General features: G+C 46.3%; 1 protein-coding gene across 1 annotated transcript; it reads right to left on the reverse strand.

Annotated features, from left to right (window-relative positions):
• Positions 1-91: 91 nt before the first annotated feature.
• SRSF9 (serine and arginine rich splicing factor 9) lies at positions 92-8,846 on the reverse strand. The gene is made up of 4 exons (XM_008004943.3): positions 8,551-8,846; positions 4,058-4,218; positions 2,363-2,535; positions 92-590 (listed from the first exon to the last, which is right to left on the reverse strand). The coding sequence occupies exons 1-4, from the start codon at positions 8,736-8,738 to the stop codon at positions 447-449; spliced, it is 666 nt and encodes a 221-aa protein (XP_008003134.1). The 5' UTR covers positions 8,739-8,846; the 3' UTR covers positions 92-446.
• Positions 8,847-13,792: the final 4,946 nt, after the last annotated feature.

Raw genomic sequence — 13,792 nt, forward strand, 5'->3', positions numbered from 1 at the left:
GGTACAAGTTATGATTACAACTCAGTGATTTTTAAAATTAGTGTGCCTATTTTGTGAAATCTGTGTACTTAATCAAGGACAACCACACATGTCAATTACTAAACGTTTAAAATATATTTCTAAACAGAATGGGCCGACTCAGTCACAGTAACTGTTGATCTCCATAGTAGAGCAACCCACAAAGACAGAACTGATTTTTTTCCCATAATCAGGGGTGAAAAATATACAACTTGTTTCTGAACCAAAACCACAATTTCTGCAGTTTAAAATGTTTCACTGCTAATATGGCCCTGGTAGAAATTATGTAGTTTTTTTTTTCTTCTTTTAAAAAAAAAAAAATTAAAAAAATTTCCTAAGACACTAAATCCTCAATCTGGAATGTAGATTCTGAGCACAAAGCAGCTCAGTTAACCTAAAAAATAAAGAAAAAATTCCCATCACCTGTCTCAGTAGGGCCTGAAAGGAGAGAAGTAGTGTGGGGAACCCCTGCTTTGGTATGGAGAGTCACGGCCCCTTGACCCAGACCGAGACCGTGAGTAGCCATAGCTGGTGCTTCTCTCAGGATAAACTCGGATGTAGGAAGTTTCACCCTGAAATGCAAACAAAACCAAAAAGAGTAATGGGGGAAAAAAATCAGAGCCAGAAGAATAAGCAAACCAACATCTAACAATAATAGTTAAATATTGAGCACTTACTGTATACTCTGTACCTGGCATTAGGCTATCTCATTAAACCCTCATAACATTATGAGGTAGGTACTCTTACTATCCCACTTCAAGAATGAAGAAAATTAAGACTTAAATTATATCATTTGCCCAAGGTAACACAATAAATGCCAATTTCACATGCTGATACTCAATTAACTATTATAAACAATATATCTGAATTACTGCCATTGACCCCCTTCAAAGCTAAGAACTGGAAAGGATCTCAGGGGTCATATAGTTTAATCCCCTGCCACCTCACATAAGCATCTTTGGATGGGCATCTATGGAAGGAGCTAACCTGTATTTAATACCTTCCAGATTTGAGGACCTGAGCTAGATGCTTTAGATGTTATCCTCTTGCTCTAGATTCCTGACAGGGCTTGTGAAGGTGCTATTATGTGACCATTTTGCCCATGAAGGAATCAAGGTTCCAAGAGTAGTTAAGGTAAGGAATTAATAAGCAGCAAAGGAGTCATGTCCAGGCTGACTTGTCCCCAGGCCCTCTGCCTTCAGCCAGCATTCTCGGAAGATCCTAAGATGCCAAGGGGAAAGAACCCGGATGCTTTTTCACCTTAGGTGAAAGTCAGTAATTGGAGTTACCCTTTCTGAGGCCCTGCTTTGCAGTATAACTGAGGATCAAGTGCTGTTCTGTTTCTGCTCCAAATTCAAGTCCTAGAGGACAGTCTGAACAAAAGCATCATTAAACTATGGAAGGACCAACCTCTAAGCCAAAAACTAGGGAATTATATGAATCCTCAGAAAAAGAAATGAGCCCAGAGACCTGTGTCCCCAAACATCTGTAAATCTCATAGTAAGGCAGGACAGAATAACCAGAAAAAATGTCCAACTGGTGGTCTGGTTTCTGGTCTCAGTGGCACCAAAGGGATAGTCACCACTTCAGTCAAACTGAGATCCAAAACAGCAGCTGCTTTCCTACAAGGAAGGACATCAAGAACTACTGAGTCTCAAGGGTGAGATAATTAACCACAAGAAAATGTCACGGTTTAGCCTGGCACAGTGGTGCATGCCTGCAGTCCCAACTACTGGAGAGGCTGAGGTGGGAGGGCTGCGTGGGCCCAGGAGTTCAAGGTCAGCCTGGGCAATATGAGACTCTGTCTCTAAAATCAAAAATTAGAGAAATATAAAAATTATAAAATTAAAAAAGAAAATGTCACGATAGCTCAGGTTTCAGAGAGGATCCTGCACTACTCTGGGAAAAAAGTGAAGTGACAGCTCAGCCCTGACAGCAGGACCTAGAAGGGCTGAGATGAAGAGCTCAGCCTAGATCCACAGAAGGGGCAGCTGAGTTCACAGAGGGATACTGCCATTTAAGCTGGTTGTGAATGGGGTGATATCAAGACCAACTGCACTAGTATTCTCTCCAGGTTACAAATACCATGACCAAACTGTGTTATGTGATACTAATACGCAGAATAAAGCATATTAAAAAACAAACATACCATGAATGCATACTGCTCTCAGCTATGACCCTGAAGGACTTAGGCATAGCAAATTCCATGGCTTTGTCCACCTAAGATAGATCTCTTATGGTACTGTGAGGTTACCAAATGGCATGGCCTCTTGCTACCTCTGCTAGGTCAGGTTCAAGTGGTGTGATTTGAGTACAAGCTCCTCAACAGAAGGCAAGGACCCACCTCATGAGAGCGGAATTTGGTGTCATCCAGTTTACGCAGGGCATATTCCATATCTTCTTTTCTGAGATACTCGACCATCCCCACTCCATCCTTCTGCACATCAGCATAACAGACATCCCCAGCTTCTCGCATGTGATCCTTCAGGTCCTGCCAGCTGCCTGATGGAGGAAGTCCTAGGCATGGAGAACATAAGAAAGCCCACATCCTTCAGCTATGTTAACTGCCCTGTTAAGAGCCAGCAATACCTACGGTCCCTTCTCCATGATCACTTAAATCCTGAGGGTCCCCAAATCATAAACCTTGATAAGGGACATGAAGTCAGAAAAAAGCACTGAAGTACATGTGGTAAATAAACCACCCTGAGAAACTGGTTTTAAGCCCATCTTCCAGAGACCAGACCTTTTCAATAGAGCAAGAAGTCCATCCCATTACAGGTATAGTATCTCTGAGAGTTCATAGCCTCTTTCTTTGTCCTTTAAAATCAATGCCAAACTCCTAATACTTTGAGTTCCAACTTTTTCCATTACGAAATTTAACAGTACCAATTATTTATTGCTTGACAGGGTTTCACAGGACATGGGACTTTTGAAACCAGACAATGAAATAACCAAAGAGTAGCTGAAGGTAACAATACAACAACAAAAAATCTAGTTTGTTTTCTTATAGGTGTGAATGACAAACTATACAGAGTACCTCTTAAAAGATCACCAACATTCTTCAATACAGTGGGGGGGAAGGTAAGACTCAGATGCTAAAACTAGTCGGGAGTCATACAACCCTACCTGATGTCATGAAAGGGAAATGTGCTCCTGCTCTCAAAGGCTGTGTTTACCGCTCACAGCTCAGGACTGCAGCCATTTCCTAATAGTTTTCTAAGCAGGATTTCAGAGCAGCATGGAGAGAAAAAAAGATAATGTATGACATCCTGAAGGAGGGAATAGAGTTCTGGGGTTAAAAAATTACAAAGGGACACAAGGTAGGCAGATACTGAAAGTATCACTATTTAAGCACATAGGAGTATGCTGTGATTGTGTGACATTCACATCTTAAAAAGGTGCCACGCTCCTCGATATACTTCATTCCACCAGGGCCCTAAAACTCCCATGCAATACGCAGAAGGCCCCAGGTCTTTCCAGTGTGTTAATATTTTGAAGACAGATAAACCTCCCAGTTTAGCATTTCATCACTTATAAACGCTAGACAGAAATAATCTATACTTTCCAATAAAATCTCTAAGACTCCAAGTTATGGGGTTTTAAAAAATATTTAATTCTAAAACCACCACAAAATCTGATCTTCTTCAAGATCCGAGGCTGGGTAAGTTGTTCAAATCTGGCTCCTGGAATGCCTTTCTACCATGTCTGATGCCAAGTATATTCCAAAAGAAGAGTCTTTAGAATTGTAGCTCAAGGGGTTTTCCCATTATCTTCCCTTCTCACCACTAGAAAACTCCTTTACAAGAAGTATGTTTATGTTCTTCCAAGGCTGCACTCCCAGTGCAATTTCATTTGCAGGATACTTGCCTCATTGGCAATCCAGGGCAGGGCTTCAGACTGGCACTGCACACAGGCTATTGAAAAGAAAGCCCCAGTGTCCCATGCACTGAAGAATAACAGTTATCATTTCTTGGAAGATAGACTCTGTGTTAAGTAGTATTTTACATGTATCATCTCATTCTGTTTGAAAGGAACATACCTGAAACAAGAACTCGGAAATCAGATCTTCTTGTAGGAGGCCCATTCCTCCCACCACGGGGCCACCCACCCCGACCTCCATAAGTCCTGGGGAACTCCACACGAAGCCGACACTGGCCATAATCATAACCATTTCTTCCATAAATAGCATCTTCTGCATCTCTGCCAAAAAAAAAAAAAAAAAAGAAGTAAAGTTTGGAGTTAGTGCTGTTCAGGAGGCCAAGTGACTTTCCAGTGATGGGCATGAATAGTAAGCATAAAAGGGAAACCGAGAGTGAAGAAAAAAACACACAAATCAGGATCTTGATGCACTTTTGCTTCAGTCTGGAGACGTTTCATGATACTGGAATTAACCTTTACAGCTGTCACACACAGTTTTAGAGGTATGAAATTATAATGAATCAGCAAACAGATTACTTCTAAGAGGGCTAATTCAGAGGAAAAAAAAAAAGAATCAACTGCTGACAGATTGATTTTGCCAATAAACCACCAGTGTTTTTCTAACCTTGGTGAGCATTTTTTCAAAAAGCACACCACACACTAACACCTTAATATTTTTCTACAAGGCCTAGTGCCATAAAGTCTATGGAAATAAAAAGTAGCCAGTTAGCCAGGCATGGTGTTGTACGCCTGTAGTCCCAGCTACTTGAGAGGCTGAGATGGGAGTGCAGAGCCGAGATCACACTACTGTACTCCAGCCTGGGTGACAGAGACCTTATCTCAAAAAAAAGAAAAAGAAAAAGAAAGTAGCCAGTTGGATAGGAGAGTATTTGAGAGTAAATAAAGTAGCTGGGCGTGATGTTTGAGCCCAGGTCAAGGCCAGCCTGGGTAATACAGTGAGACCCTGTCTTTAAAAAAAAATAAGGCTCAAAGGACAAAAAGACAAATGCAAATGAGTGTTTTGTGATGAATGTAGAACTCTTTTTTTTTTTTTTTTTTTTTGAAACAGGGTCTTTTTTTTTTTGAAACAGAGTAGTCACCAAGGCTGAGTGCAGTGGCTGGAGCATAACTCACTGCAGCTTCTAACTCTTGGGCTCAAGCAATCCTCCCACCTAAGCCTCCTGAATAGCTAGGGCCACAGGCGTGTACCACTGCACCCAGCTAATTTTTGGATTTTTTTGTAGAGAGAGGTCTCCCTATGTTGGCCAGCCTGGTCTTGAACTCACGGGCTCAGGCAATCCTTCCCCTCAGTCTCCCAAAGTGCTAGGATTACAGGCATAAGCCACTGCGCCTGGCCTTGGAACTCTAAAGTGTACCTTTTCAGCATGGTTTGGAGAACTATTTTGTCAAAAAAACTCTCTGATACAATTTTGCCAAAAGAGATAAATATTCAATAAAACTACTTTAAGTCTTTCCTAGGACTCTAGGAGAGTCAGGAATGCCACGTTGATTCTCCGGTATTGGATGGTAGAAAGTATGACCTTGGAGCTTGGGTGGACAAGAGGAACTGAATGTGCTAATGAAGGCACTGTTCAGTGTCACAGGCATATAATCACTTATAAGATTTTAGGACTAAAAGCAACAAGGACCACATCCAGTGCAACCTTGACTACATAAAATGCAGCCTGGGAGAGGCAGAACTGCTAGGATGTCAGAACAGACTCTGAATAAAAATTGGCCTGCATTCAGGTCGGGCGCGGTGGCTCATGCCTGTAATCCCAGCACTTTGGGAGGTTGAGGCAGGTGGATCACGTGAGGTTAGGAGCTTGAGACCAGTCTCGGCAACATGGTGAAACCCCTTGTCTCTACTAAAAAGATAAAAATTAGCTGGGCATGGAGGTGCGCAGCTGTAATCCCAGCTACTCAGGAAGCTGAGGCAGGAGAATCGCTTGAACCCAGGAAGTGAAGGTTGCAGTGAGCTGAGACTGTGCCACTACGCTCCAGCCTGCGCCACAGAGCGAGACTCCATCTCAATAAATACAATAAATAAATAAATAAAATTAGCCTGCATTCAAATCATTATTCTGCAAATTACTAGTAGTCATCTCTGGGTAAGTGTTTAGTCAAGTTTTTACATCTCTAATGTGAATAGTATGCCTATCTCACAGGGTTATTATAATGGTTAAATAAGATTACTACATGAAATGCTTTGCTTTAATCTTCACATCTAGTGGCACCAAAAGATAGTTTTTCTATTATGAAAGGAATGAGGGAAGATGACAATGTAGCATATCATATAGTAAGTCTGCATTCAAAGAACAGAAGAGGGAATTCAAGTCCATTGATCCTGGCCTGGCACGGTGGCTCAGGCCTGTAATCTCAGCACTTTGGGAGCCCAAAGCAGGTGGATCACTTGAGGTTAGGAGTTCAAGACAAACCTGGTCAACATGGAGAAACCCCATCTCTGCTGAACATACAAAAATCAGCCAGGCATGATGGAGGGCGCCTGTAATCCCAGCTACTGGGAAGCTGAGGCAGAAGAATCGCTCGAACCTGGGAAGTGGAGGTTGCGGTGAGCCGAGACAGCAACATCGCACTCCAGCCTGGGAGACGAGCAAAATTCCGTCTCAAAAAAATAAAAAGAAAAAAATCCCTTGATCCCTTACTAGCTTTCTCTCTCTTTTTCTTTTTTTTGAGATGGAGTCTTGCTTTGTCACCAGGCTGGAATGCAGTGGCGCCATCTCAGCTCACTGCAACCTCCGACTCCCTGGTTCAAGCGATTCTCCTGCCTCAGCCTCCCAAGTAGCTGGGACTACAGGTGCGCGCCACCACACCCAGCTCATTTTTGTATTTTTAGTAGAAACGGGGTTTCACCATGTTGGCTAGGATGGTCTCGATCTCTTGACCTTGTGATCCGCCCGCCTCGGCCTCCCAGTGCTGGGATTGCCACTAGCTTTCTCTTTTATTAGTAACTCTAAATCCTGGATATCCTGATCTGTAAAATCTGGTTAACCACACAGGACGGGTGAGGGGGCTCACGCCTGTAATACCAATACTCTGGGAGGCCAAGGCGGGCGGATCACCTGATGTCGGGAGTTTGAAACCAGCCTGACCAACATGGAGAAACCCCGTCTCTACTAAAAATACAAAAAAAATTAGCCAGACGTGGTGGCGCTTGCCTATAATCCCAGCTACTCGGGAGGCTGAGGCAGGAGAAATTCGCTTGAACCCAGGAGGTGGAGGTTGCGGTGGGCCAAGATCGCACCACTGCATTCCAGCTCAGGGAACAAGAGTGAAACCCCATCTCAAAAAAAAAAAAAAAAAAGAAAAGAAAAGAAAAAAGAAAAACAAAAACAAAAGAAACAGCACCTGCACCTCATGAAGTGTTAAAAACACTAAATACAGGCTGGGCGGGTTGCTCACGCCTGTAATCCTAACACTTTGATCTGCTGAGACGGGTGGATCACCTGAGCTCAGGAGTTCGAGACCAGCCTGGGAAACATGGTGAAACCCCCTATTTTATCAATCTAAAAAAAATAAGGAAATAAAAAAAGTTAAATACACACCATGGCACTCCACCCATAGCAACTGTTGAAAAACCACAATGGCACGGTTACCAAATAAGTGAGGCATAGCCTTCTCTGGCTTAGGGGTAAAAATGCCCAGTTCCGGTTTTGAGGCAAATGAGGAGATACTAGGGATGAGCTGTCAGTTGACTCCAGTCATCAAAGCCTCGCGGTGCTCTCCTTGCCCTATCAGTAAGTCCACCCCAGGTAGGCTGGACAACCCTACGAACATTTCGTGTTCCCTGGGAGCAAATGATGCTAGGAAAATAGGGTGCGGGCTCTTATTTGGCCGGAGTGGAGTGACCAGGTCAGCGCCACAACTGCTAACCACCACCAACCACAGTTTTGAAAGCTCCTCGGCTTTTTCCGGCCTGAGGGCCGACGCTGTTTGCAAAATCACAAACACTCCTTAGAGCCGGGTTAGGAATCTAGAGTTTCCAAATCCCTGGAACCTTCAGCATCTCGTCAAACGTCCCTCATTAAAGGAGGGAAGTGAAATCAGAGCCCCACTCCGGCTGTTTTAGAAGTTTTCCCAAATCCCTGGTTCCCTGACAAAGTCCGGACCCGGCCTGGCGGGGCGCGCGAACGGCGAGCTGTTCCACCAGAGACCCCTCCACGACCTCCAGCGGCATCCGCGACCCTGCAGCTTGCTCTCCAGTCACGGCGAGCTCCGGCCGGGGGAGGGGCGGGCGGGAAGAGCGAACGGCGACCCCCGCGCTGCCCCGGGGCCGCTTCCCCCCAAGGTGCCGCCCCAGGCGGGAGGCGGACAGGGCTCATTTGGACCCCCCGAGGCCGGTGCAGGAGGGCTTGGGCCCTCCAAAGGCTCAGCTTTTGGATTTCTAAGTAAAATATTGGAATAATAAAAATAAAGGAAGTGACGACGGCGCGAAGGACGGCCCGGGCCTGCGAGGAGGCTGCCTCATCCTCCACCCGTGAGGGGGCGCCGTGAGGGGTCTACGCGGAGGCGGGGGGAGGGGAGCCCTGGGGGAGGGGACAGCAGGGAAGGCGGGGGCCTCAGGCACCGAAGGGGAGAGGGCGGGAGCCTCACCGGGGGTCTTCGAAGCGCACGAAGGCAAAGGGCACGAGGCCGTGCCGGTTCTTGAGCTCGATCTCGCGGATGCGGCCGTACTTGTAGAACAGGTCCTCCAGGTCCTTCTCGCGCACGTCGGTCGGAAGGTTCCCCACGTAGATGCGCCCGTCGCCCTCGCCGCCGCGCTCGTCCGCCCAGCCCGACATCCGCACCGCCCGACGCCGCGGGCCCGCCGCAGCCCACGTCGCCGCCGCCGCCGCCTCAGCACGGGTCCCCCCGCAGCGTCCCCGCGGGCTCCGAGGCGCTCAGCCGCACTGCATTGTGGGAACGCGGAGCGGAAGCGAAGGGGTCGGCGGAGGCAAAAGGAGTTCTCTTAAAGGGGACGCGGCTGCGACCATTGCGCATGCGCGCAGGCCGGCGCCCCCCTGGTACGAAGGGCCCTCGGGCGCTGACTGGGAGAGCGTGGGGCCGGGCCGTGTGGATCCCATCCCCGAGCGCAGTTCACGCGCGGCTGAGGAGCTGGACAGGTGACTTGGGCTCCCGCGCCTCAGTTTCTTTCTGTGGCGCCGCCTACCTCACAGACTTGTGAGCACTCACTGACGTGGGTAGCGCCCAGGACCTGCGGGGCGCAGGAGAGCTAAAGTCAGGCGGAGACCGCAGGCTGACCCCGCAGCGGCCACAAGGAGCCCCCAGCGGCTGGGCTGTCGCGGACCCCAGCCTCAGGTCAGTAGGCCCCTGGGCCACCCTGTCCCCATTTTACAGTCGCTCAGAACTGACGGTGTCAGCATGAGATGAACTCCATAGCTTGGCCTTGAGTTTGTCGGAGTCGAGCGAGTAAGACTCATAATGACTATCACAGCGATCACTATAGAGTGCATCCGACTTGTGCTTTTCATCCTCTCCCGGGAGGAGACTGAGGCCACAGAGGGTTAGGAATGGAACCAAAGCCATGCTCGCATCCTAAGTACCGAGTCCTTACGGAGCTCAGGTAGACACCCACCTTGGCACTTTTCCACATTCACATCCCAGAACGCAGAGCATTGAACCCAGGGACCTTACAGTGAGGCCTTGCACCAGAAGACTTTTTGTTTGTTTGTTTTTGATACAGGGTCTTACTCTGTTGCTCAGGCTGGAGTGCAGTGGCGCGAACACTGCAGTCTCGATCTCGCTGGACTCAGGTGATCCTCCCATCTCGGGGCACCCTGAGAGGTCTGCGCTGCCTCAGGCTAGTTTATTTTCTATTTTTTGTAGAGAGGCTGGTCTCGAACTCCTGGGCTCAAGCGATCCTCCAGCCTTGGCCTCCCAAAGTGTTGGATTACCGGCTTGAGCCGCGTGTCCAGCTGGAATACTCCTAATCTAAAGACTTTTCAGACTGGGTGCGATGGCTCTCGCCTGTAATCCCAACACTTTGAGAGGCCAAGGTGGGCGGATCACTTGAGGTCAGGAGTTCGAGACTAGCCTGAGCAACATGGGGAAACCCCATCTCTACTAAAAATCCAAAAATTAGCTGGGCGTGGTAGCGTGTTCCTATAATCCCCAGTTAGGGGGGAGGCTGAGGCAGGAGAATTGCTTGAATCCGGGAGGCGGAGGTTGCAGTGAGCCGAGATCACGCCACTGCACTGCAGCCTGGGCGACAGAGTGATACTGTCTCAAAAATAAAGATTTTTACTATTAAAAATGAAACCTGGCCAGGCGTGGTGGCTCATGCCTGTAATCCCAGCACTTTAGGAGGCTGAGGTGGGTGGATCACTTGAGACCAGGAGTTTGAGACCAGCCTGGCCAACATGGCAAGACCCTCCTCTCTCTACTAAAAATACAAAAAAAAAAAAAAAAAAAAAAATTAGCCAGGCTTGGTGGCACACCTGTAGTCCCAGCTGCTTGGGAGGATGAGGCGTGAGAATTGCTTGAATCTAGGAGGCAGAGGTTGCAGTGAGCCGAGATTGTGCCACTGCACTCCAGCCTGAGTGACAGAAGGAGACTCAAAAACAAGACAAAACAAACAAACAAAGGGACTAAAACCAAACACTTAATTAGAAGGTAATTGATTTCTCATTATTATCATCTGAGCATTTTAAAATCAAAACAAACCAAAAATTAGACACCCACATATACTATGGAGTGTTTATAGTTTTTGGAATACAAGTTGATAGTATACATCAGGCTTTCATAATATACATATACCCTTTGATCTTGTAATTCTGCTTGTAGGATTTTTTGTTTGTTTGTTTTGAGACAGAGTCTTGCTCTGTCACCCAGGCTGGAGTGCAGTGGCGTGATCTCGGCTCACTGTAAGCTCCGCCTCCCGGGTTCATGCCATTCTCCTGCCTCAGCTTCCCAAGTAGCTGGGACTACAGGTGCCTGCCACCACGCCTGGTTAATTTTTTTATATTTTTAATAGAGACAAGGTTTCACCGTGTTAGCCAGGATTATCTCGATCTACTGACCTCGTGATCCGCCCACCTCAGCCTCCCAAAGTGCTGGGATTACAGGCATGAGCCACCGCACCCGGCTGCTTGTAGGATTTTTATCAGACGGAAATAAGCAAGAGATTCTCATAATAAATTACATGTGTATATTTATCATTGCATTCTGTGCAATTAAAAAAATTAAACTTGATAATAAGGGAGTGGATCAACACATTAACAACTTTGAATGTTACACAATTATTAAGTCATGTTTTTAATATGACAGGGATATTAAAGTCACACTGATTTACAGTTAAAGTGACTTGAAAGTGGTGTTTAATATATACACATAGATAGTATATTTGCTGCTTGTAACGAAAAGAAAAGACTTTCCAAATGTTGTGGAGATATCTCTTGATGGCAGTGATTTCTATGTTTTTATTTATGCTTTTCTGTATTTCTCAAATTGTAATTAGCATGCACTACTTTTATAACTGGAATAAAACACAATAAATGATTCCTAAAATAAAACCATTATAACTGTCTGTTGTATTCTGGATTTTGTAAAGCGTCTAGCTGTTCTCTAGGCAAGCAGGGAAGAGCCCTAGCCAAATATGATCTCGAGTCTAAGTATACAGCCTTATAGGAGCTTACATATCCTAAAGGCATCCAAAAGTCCAGATGCCTCCTCATTTTGGGTGGTGTGCTTAGGTGTATTAATACCATTCTCTGAGTCCTACCACTCCTATGTGATTGTTGCCTGGAAAGACAAAAAAAAAAAAAAAAAGGGCTGTTGCAGACAACTGGGCAGTCTCCTAGGGAGAGTGAAAGAGTCAGCTAAGTGACTCAATAGGACTGTAGGTGGAAAACTGCTTGCAAATAATAGTAATTCAGCTTTAATTGTGCAAAGTCCTGCAGCATGCAATCTCCAAAGGAGTTCAGTTACCCAGCAGAAAATATAGGGATGTGGTTAGTACAGGCTTCTTGGATTAGACAGAGCACAGCTAAATCATTAGGAGGTCTTTATGATCATCCATGAAACTGCCTTTATTCCTGTACTGACCTTTGCAGGTTAGAACACAAATGAGGTCACAATTATGACTTCATGCTCAAAGGGTTCATAGGTTCCATTCTCCGCTGAGGCCAGTGACTCTAGGCAGGGACACCTTTTAAACTTTTTGTTCATCTAGATATTCAACATTATTTATGGTTTAGGTCCTGTATGAGGCCCAGGGCATGCAATAATACAGCTCTGTCCTTGAGTTGTATATGTAAGTTGCTCATGTAGATAAGTTGGTCGTGTAGAGTACAGTTGTAATAAGGATAAGCTGCTTGAAACTACATTGGAGGGCCGCCCACCACAGTCTTAGAGATTCTAAGGAAGGCTTCTGGGAGATGTTTAGATAAGAGTCTTGAAGAACCAGTAGGAGTTAACCAGGGGGAAGAGGGAAGGGCATTTCAGACAAAAAGGAAGGCATGACTGCTGGGTGCAGTGGCAGTAATCCCAGCACTTTGGGAGGCTGAGGCAGGAGGATGACTTGAGTCCAGGAGTTTGAGACCAGCCTAGGCAATGTAGTGAGACCCTTATCTCTACAAAAAATTTTAAAACTGCTAGACCTGGTGGTTCATGCCTGTAATCCCAGCACTTTGGGGAGGCCAAGGTGGGTGGATCACTTGAGGTCAGGAGTTTAAGACCAGCCTGGTCAACATGGCAAAACCTCGTCTCTACTAAAAACACAAAAATTAGTCGGGGGTGGCGGCGCACGCCTGTATTCCCAGATACTTGGGAAGCTGAGGCAGGAGAATTGCTTGAACCTGAGGGGCAGTGGTTGCAGTGAGCCGAGATTGTGCCACTGAACTCCAGTCTGGTCAACACTGAGACTCTGTCTCAAAAAAAAAAAAAATTAAAATTTATCTAGGCATGGTAACGTGCACCTGTGGTCCCAGCTACTTGATCTCGAACTCTTGAGCTCAAGTGATCTGCCCATCTCGGCCTCCCAAAGTGCTGGGATTACAGGCATAAGCCACTGCACCCGACAGTCCCAGCTACTTAAGAGGCTGAGGTGGGAGGATTGCTTGAGCCTGGGAGGTTGAAGCTGTAGTTAGCCGTGATTGCACCACTGCACTCCAGCCTGGGCAACAGAGTGAGACTGTCTCAAAACATAAAAAAAGGACACCATGAGAAATCACCCAAATAGGAGAGAATGTGGAGACCAGGGAAAATCCCTACTAGTGTGACTAGGGCAAGGAGTTCAAGTAGGGAAGAAGAGAGGAGCTGAGGCTTGGGCGAGTAAGGCATAGTGGACCATATTACAGAATTTGGACACTACTGAGGGCAGTGAGCAGCTATTGAAGGGTTTTAGGAGTTATGATTCGAGAAGACCCCCTCAGCTGGAAATAGCAGAGGAGGTTGGAGAAATGGAGTAGGAGAGGAGACAGAGCTAATTTGACTAGATGGCAGCTGCAGGATAAGGGAAGGAACTGGAGTAAGGGAGAGATGTGGCAACAGTTGCTATTATTGGGGGAACTTGGGGAAAGGGGAGCCTTAACTAAAGGGACAGTGTAAGAAATATCACTGTGTAATTGCCGTGTAAGTGTCCTTCTGTGACTTCACAGATCCTTGTATTAAAATTTTACATTATCCATGAATGATTTTGGAGTTGGATTCTTACTGTTTTGAGGGAATGTGCCTGTGTGCTCAGATTAGTCTAAAAATGAGTATTGGCCGGGTGCGTTGGCTCAAGCCTTTAATCCCAGCACTTTGGGAGGCCGAGACTGGCGGATCATGAGGTTAGGAGATCGAGACCATCCTGGCTAACACAGTGAAACCCCGTCTCTACTAAAAAATAAAAAAT

This window comes from Chlorocebus sabaeus, chromosome 11 (genome assembly GCF_047675955.1).
Source record: "Chlorocebus sabaeus isolate Y175 chromosome 11, mChlSab1.0.hap1, whole genome shotgun sequence".
Lineage (NCBI taxonomy): Eukaryota > Metazoa > Chordata > Mammalia > Primates > Cercopithecidae > Chlorocebus > Chlorocebus sabaeus.

Excerpts from the sequence above, each read along its gene's own strand:
- SRSF9 (XM_008004943.3), bottom strand. The coding sequence starts at position 8,738 with ATGTCGGGCTGGGCGGACGAGCGCGGCGGCGAGGGCGACGGGCGCATC. Across the intron at positions 2,536-4,057 it reads TTTCCGAGTTCTTGTTTCAG|GACTTCCTCCATCAGGCAGC; the intron begins GTATGTTCCTTT and ends CTCCATGCCTAG. Across the intron at positions 591-2,362 it reads CCAAATTCCGCTCTCATGAG|GGTGAAACTTCCTACATCCG; the intron begins GTGGGTCCTTGC and ends TTTGCATTTCAG.